This window comes from Rhagoletis pomonella, unplaced genomic scaffold (genome assembly GCF_013731165.1).
Source record: "Rhagoletis pomonella isolate Grant_MI unplaced genomic scaffold, Rhpom_1.0 Rhpom_scaffold_00003, whole genome shotgun sequence".
Taxonomy (NCBI): domain Eukaryota; kingdom Metazoa; phylum Arthropoda; class Insecta; order Diptera; family Tephritidae; genus Rhagoletis; species Rhagoletis pomonella.
The window spans coordinates 27915160-27921033 of record NW_023458557.1 but is presented as its reverse complement, the minus strand read 5'-3'; the positions used below and the strand labels follow the sequence as shown (position 1 = coordinate 27921033).

Genomic DNA, 5874 nt, shown 5'->3' with positions numbered 1-5874 from the left:
AATGGAATATTAAGATAATTGAATAATCTCACATTCTCTTTTATCGTCCTACTCGGCTTCGCTACTTTTAATACACAAATGTCATCTTCGTCCGGAATGTGCAATCTTGTCTTCTATCCTTCTTGGGTTTTCTCAAAATCCTCTGAGTTCGTATCGCTGGATTGTTAAAAAACGAAAAAGATGACCAAATTACATTACAATTAACTTTACTGTACAACAAACACTTAACAATACTCGCTAATGCAATAAAAATACTTTAAAATATGGTGCTTATATTGAGACAGTGACTCCTAACATAGTGATTTATTCAAATAAAATTGTTCATTGCTTAAATTCTAATAATTAATATGCCTTGCTTGTGCGGTCAAAAGGTTGATCGAAACCAACCAAAGGTGCTATGTGCGAATTGCAAGGCGTTTTTTCATTTAGACTGTGTTTGTGTTATGCCGGCTGATCTTGACTTTCTACTTTCGGCTGACAAGCCGTTTTTTTGCAAACTTTGCCTGGATGAGCGCCGTAAATCTAATCGCTCGCCTCCACCATCCGCTGCCTCGGCTGAGAACGTTATTAACTCAGCCTCGTCTGACTCTCAAAAATCATTCGGAAGCTCAAACGATCTCAATAACAAGCAGCAAATTACCTTGCTTACAGTGTTTAAAGAAATTGCATCCCTTAGAAGTGAGAATGCCCGTGTGTTATCATTTGTTAATGCTTTGCACGATGATAATAAGCAGCTAATGCAAAAGTTCGATGCCCTGCATGCACAAACTCTTTCACTGCAGACTAAACTAAACAATAGAGATGCTAGCATATCGTTACTTATAGCCCTGACAGACGCATGGTTTATATATTATACTAGCATTCTATACTACATGTCTGTCGTTGTAAACCACAATCATACCATCATACAAAGTGGTTTGAAGCTGGTTCCTATACTACGAAAATGTCATAACCATCGGTGTGTGCAGACGTGCTTTTATTCGCTCTGGTGTTTTTTTATCGTATTTCTTCGCAATGGATAACTTTTGCGGGAAATGTAATAAATCTTTTTCAAGATCTGACGCTAATCTGTTGCCGTGTAATGGATTTTGCAAAAAAACTTTCCACCGTGCGTGCTGTAAAGAAATGTCTGAATATGATATGAATTTGATCAAAACAAAACGTAATTTGCTATATCTTTGTGAAGAGTGTGTCTTTATGCCGGAGAAACTCAGTAAAGCTCTCGATGCAGTTCTTGTGACTCAAAAGCTCAGTGTTGATTTAATTTCAACCGCCTTTGAAACTAAATTTAAAGATTTAGTGAAGCAATTTAATGATCTAAAAGAATTAATAATTTCTTTGCATTCGGAAATCAACAACTCCAATGCAAATAACCTAAAAAACCAGTTTGATGATTTGAAGAAATTTGTTGGTGCTGAGCTAAAAATTCACTCTGTCGGCGAATCGCATAATGCTGTCGCTTCTCAAGTGGCCGAACTTCGTTCGTTGTTGTCTGACGCCACTGCTGTTGCTGCCTCTGCTTCACCTTCCCCCGGTCGAGTTGATGATCAGATTAAAGCTAGTGCTGTAAACGTTCGTTCTTCGGCTGTCTCTGCTGCTCACGCTAATATCGCTCGCCTAAGTTGGGCTCAAGCGGCTGCTGGTTTATCGCCTTCTGCATCCCCATATTCCAATCTGCCTACTCCTGCTAATGGCTGCATTTCGCTGCCTGTTACATGTATGCCGTCGGTCGGTGTCCCGACTAATGCTAGTGCGGGTAGAAAGCAAAACAAAGCCAAAAACAGCAATAATGTTATTATTGCTGATATCTCGTCTTTACCTGCTGACAAATGTATTGTGGGGTTGCCGGCTGCTGAGTGTGGTGCTAGTGCTTCGTACAACAACAATAATTTATGTGCATCGACTGGTGCTGCTGTGGCTCCCGCTGCCCCTCACTCGTTTGGCTCTGAAAGCGTCTTGTCTGAGCGCACATCCTCTCTGAGTGTCAACGTCATCTCTCCCGCTCGCAAAGTTGATTTTGGCGGGATTGCTTCTTCTAGTGGCTCTATTCCTTCTCCTTCGCCTGTCCCAGTGGTAATGCAAGCTACGACGCCTACTTCGAGTGCTGCTGCGACGGCTACTAATACTAATAAATTGCAAACACCCGGTTGGAAAATTGTACCAAATCGTAAACGCAATACTGCAAAACCTTTGCTTATTGGCTCATGCAGCACCAATGAGCTAAGTGTTATTTCAGACTTCAAATGGCTGCATATATCTTCATTCTCGCCTAGTGTAACTGCTGCTGATATTCTGTCGTATGCTTCTAAGGCTGCTAAAATTGATGTAAAGTGGATGGTTTGCTACCCGCTAATAAAGAAAGATTCGGATCTTAGTAAGCTCAGAAGAGTTAACTTCAAATTGGGGATTTTGGATTGTGGCTATGAGAAGCTGCTTAAGGCGGACATTTGGCCCACGAGTGTGTTGATTCGTCCGATTCGTTTTTTTTCAACGAGACGGTGCTCCTCAGAAAGAGGCATAACTAATCCTGTATCAAGAAATACTCCTTCCAAGCAATTAAAAATTTATTATCAGAATGTTTCCGGCCTCCGAACAAAGTCCAAGGCACTTTTTGAAATGAGTTCTCACTCAGATTATGATATTTACATACTGGTTGAGACCTGGCTTAACACAAATTTCTTCGATTCTGTGTTTTTTGATGCCAATTTGTATAACGTTTTTCGCAAAGACCGTGACTATATCAAAACGGGGCTCTCTAGAGGTGGTGGAGTGCTCATTGCAGTTCGGCGAAACTATCGATCGGCGCTCGTCCCTTTGGCGAATGAGGATACCCTGCTGGATCAGCTCTGCGTTTCTGTCAATGGCTTGTCTAAACTTTTCGTATGTGCTTCCTATGTTCCGCCGTCTAGTGCTGAAACTTTATATAAAGCGCATGTGGATAACATTCTTGCCTTAGCTTCTAATAATGAAATTCTTTGTATTGCTGGGGATTTTAACCTGTGTGACATTAACTGGTCTAGTTTGGATATTGGCCGAGTCTTATATCCTTCGAATGTTAATAGCGGCTGTGAATGTTATGTTATTGATAATTTTTTAAGTATTAACCTATTACAAATTAATAATTTTTTCTAATAAGCTATCTAGAATCTTAGACCTTATCTTTATTAGTAATGATTTGAATTTCACACTTAATGAGTGCCTTGACCCACTATCGACTCCCGGCCTACATCATGTTCCGCTTATTCTTCATTTAGAGTTTTATGAGTTCAGAACTGTTTTATCAGATAGTAGTCCTACTAGCTTCTGCTATAGAAAATGCAACTTTAATGTTGTAAATGATGCGGTTTCATCAGTAGCCTGGGATTCGTTATTTGCGGGTGTTGGTGCTTCGGATTGCTTCGATACTTTTAAGCAAGAAATTAATGTCATATGTGTGGATAATATACCAACAGTGCATAAAAAAAGCTATAAGGTTCCCTGGTATACCAAAGATCTTAAAAAAATTTAAGAATTTGAAAAACAAGTTTTTTAAGAAATTTAAACATTCAAATGCTCAATCTCACAAGGACAAATACTTGCGATACTCCAGAGAGTTTAAGTCGATGAGTAAGATTCTTAAGCGGAATTATGTTCGTAAATTTGAGTCGGAGATAAAATTGAATCCGAAGGCTTTTTGGAGGTATGTCCAGTCTAAGAAATCGTGTTCCAGCATTCCCAGTGATATGTTTTATGATTAAATACATGCTTCTACTCCCTCTGAAGCTGCCAATCTCTTCGCGGACTTCTTTCGCTCTAACTTTGTCATAGATTCGGTTCCTTGTGGAGTTTATCCTCAGAGTGCCCATTCTCCTATCAACTTTGGTTCGCTTGCTATATCAATTGATGATGTTGAGGAGGGTATCCGTCATTCCTGTTGAAGAATTGTTCCGCTTTTGCCTATCCACTTTTTTTAATTTTCAATAAATCGCTTGAACAAGGGGAGTTTATAGATGCTTGGAAGACCACTCTTATCACCCCTGTATTCAAATCTGGCAACAAAAACGATATAAGCAAGTATCGGCCAATAGCCAAATTATCAAAGATATCCAAATTATTTGAGTTTATTGTCAAACAAAAAGTATTTTTTGCTGTCAGTCCTTTAATATCTGTTAATCAGCATGGATTTATGCCTGGAAGGTCCACTGTTACTAACCTTGCTGTTTTTACCGAATCCTGTCTAACTGCCTTTAATAACCGTCTGCAAGTCGATACCGTTTATACGGACTTTTCTAAGGCGTTTGACAAAGTCAGTCACTCAATATTAATTTCAAAATTGGCTAGCATAGGCTTTCATTCAGCTTTTTTATCTTGGGTAGAATCATATCTTTCTTCGCGGATTTGTGTTGTTGTAGTTGACAATGTGTTCTCCTATCCCTTCGACGCCTCCTCTGGTGTTCCTCAGGGGAGCATCTTGGGTCCCCTATTTTTTGTGATCTTCATCAATGATATTTCGAATTGCTTCAACTTTTCTAAATTTTTATTGTATGCGGATGACTTGAAAATCTATTCTACGATTTCTAACACTTCAGACTCTATCAATCTACAGGCCGATCTTGATAACGTGGTTGTTTGGTGCTCCAAAAATAGATTAAATTTAAATATAAAAAAGTGCTTCCATGTCTCCTACTCCAAATCGCGTTCCATTACCCAGACCTCTTATCTCATTGGTGATTCACAGCTTGCCACCATTGGTGAAGTTTCTGACTTAGGGGTAATTTTTGATGCTAGATTTCTCTTTCACAGCCACTTAAATTATACCATTGCTAAGTCCTATTCAATGCTCGCATTCATCCGTCGATTTAGCTCGGACTTCACTGATCCTTATACCATAAAACTATTATACACTACTCTTGTTCGTTCTAAGCTCGAGTACGCTGTCATCATCTGGCGACCATATTATGATTGTCATATCAACAGAATTGAACGTATCCAAAAATCGTTTATTCGTTATGCTCTACGCTCTCTACATTTCGCTGACCCTTTCCCATCTTACACTGCTAGATGCATGCTCATAAACCTTAAATCACTGTACAATAGGAGGATTATTCTTTCTCTTACTTTCGTTTTTGACATTATACGGGGTGCGATTGACGCGCCGTTCTTACTCGAACGCATTACATTTAATATCCCACCAAGAAGCCTTAGGAATCATGACATTTTTTCTCTGGATTTCGTCAGAAATAATTATGTGAATAATGCTCCTATTCGCAGAGCTCTAAACGAGTTTAATTCGCTCTTAAACTCTTCTGCTATCGATTTCTCTTCTACCAAATCTAATTTCAAACTACTTTTAAATAGTATGCTAAAATAGTTATCAATTTATATTTATACTTTGTTTTATCGGATAGTCTATACGAAATGTTTATTTTCTAGATTAAATAAATAAATAAATAAATAAAATGGACGTGGTATAAAGCGAATATACCATGAAACACAGCCAGAGAGTAAAAAAAACTTCACCAAAAATGTGTGGTGAAAATAAACAGAGACAATGCACTAATAGCATGTATGTATGCCATTTTGCTCGCGCTGGTCCAACAGTCTCAATGGACGAGTGATCAGAGCGCTAGAATGTCACTTGAGAGATCCGAGATCGAGTCCTCGCGTAGGAGATTCTTTTTCTTTGTATTATTTAATTTTTTTTTTGTTTTTTATTTTTAAATAAAAATCAGCAGCTAATGCGCTAGAAATGTTGGTGGAATATTTTATTTTCATCAATAAAGAATAATAACAATAATAATATAAATCTGTATCCGTTTTGTACTGCGACCTTTTTGATTTTTAATCAAGTAATCCTTTTTAATGCCGGCTTTGAGGTCAGGGTGTTGATGGAAT

General features: G+C 38.4%; 1 protein-coding gene across 1 annotated transcript; it reads left to right on the top strand.

Moving 5' to 3' along the window:
* Window positions 1-955: 955 nt before the first annotated feature.
* LOC118735112 lies at window positions 956-1883 on the top strand (the record flags this gene model as incomplete). The annotated part of the gene is given in 1 exon segment (XM_036464731.1): window positions 956-1883. A coding segment is annotated over 1 exon segment (869 nt), but the record flags the coding sequence as incomplete, so codon positions are not given.
* Window positions 1884-5874: the final 3991 nt, after the last annotated feature.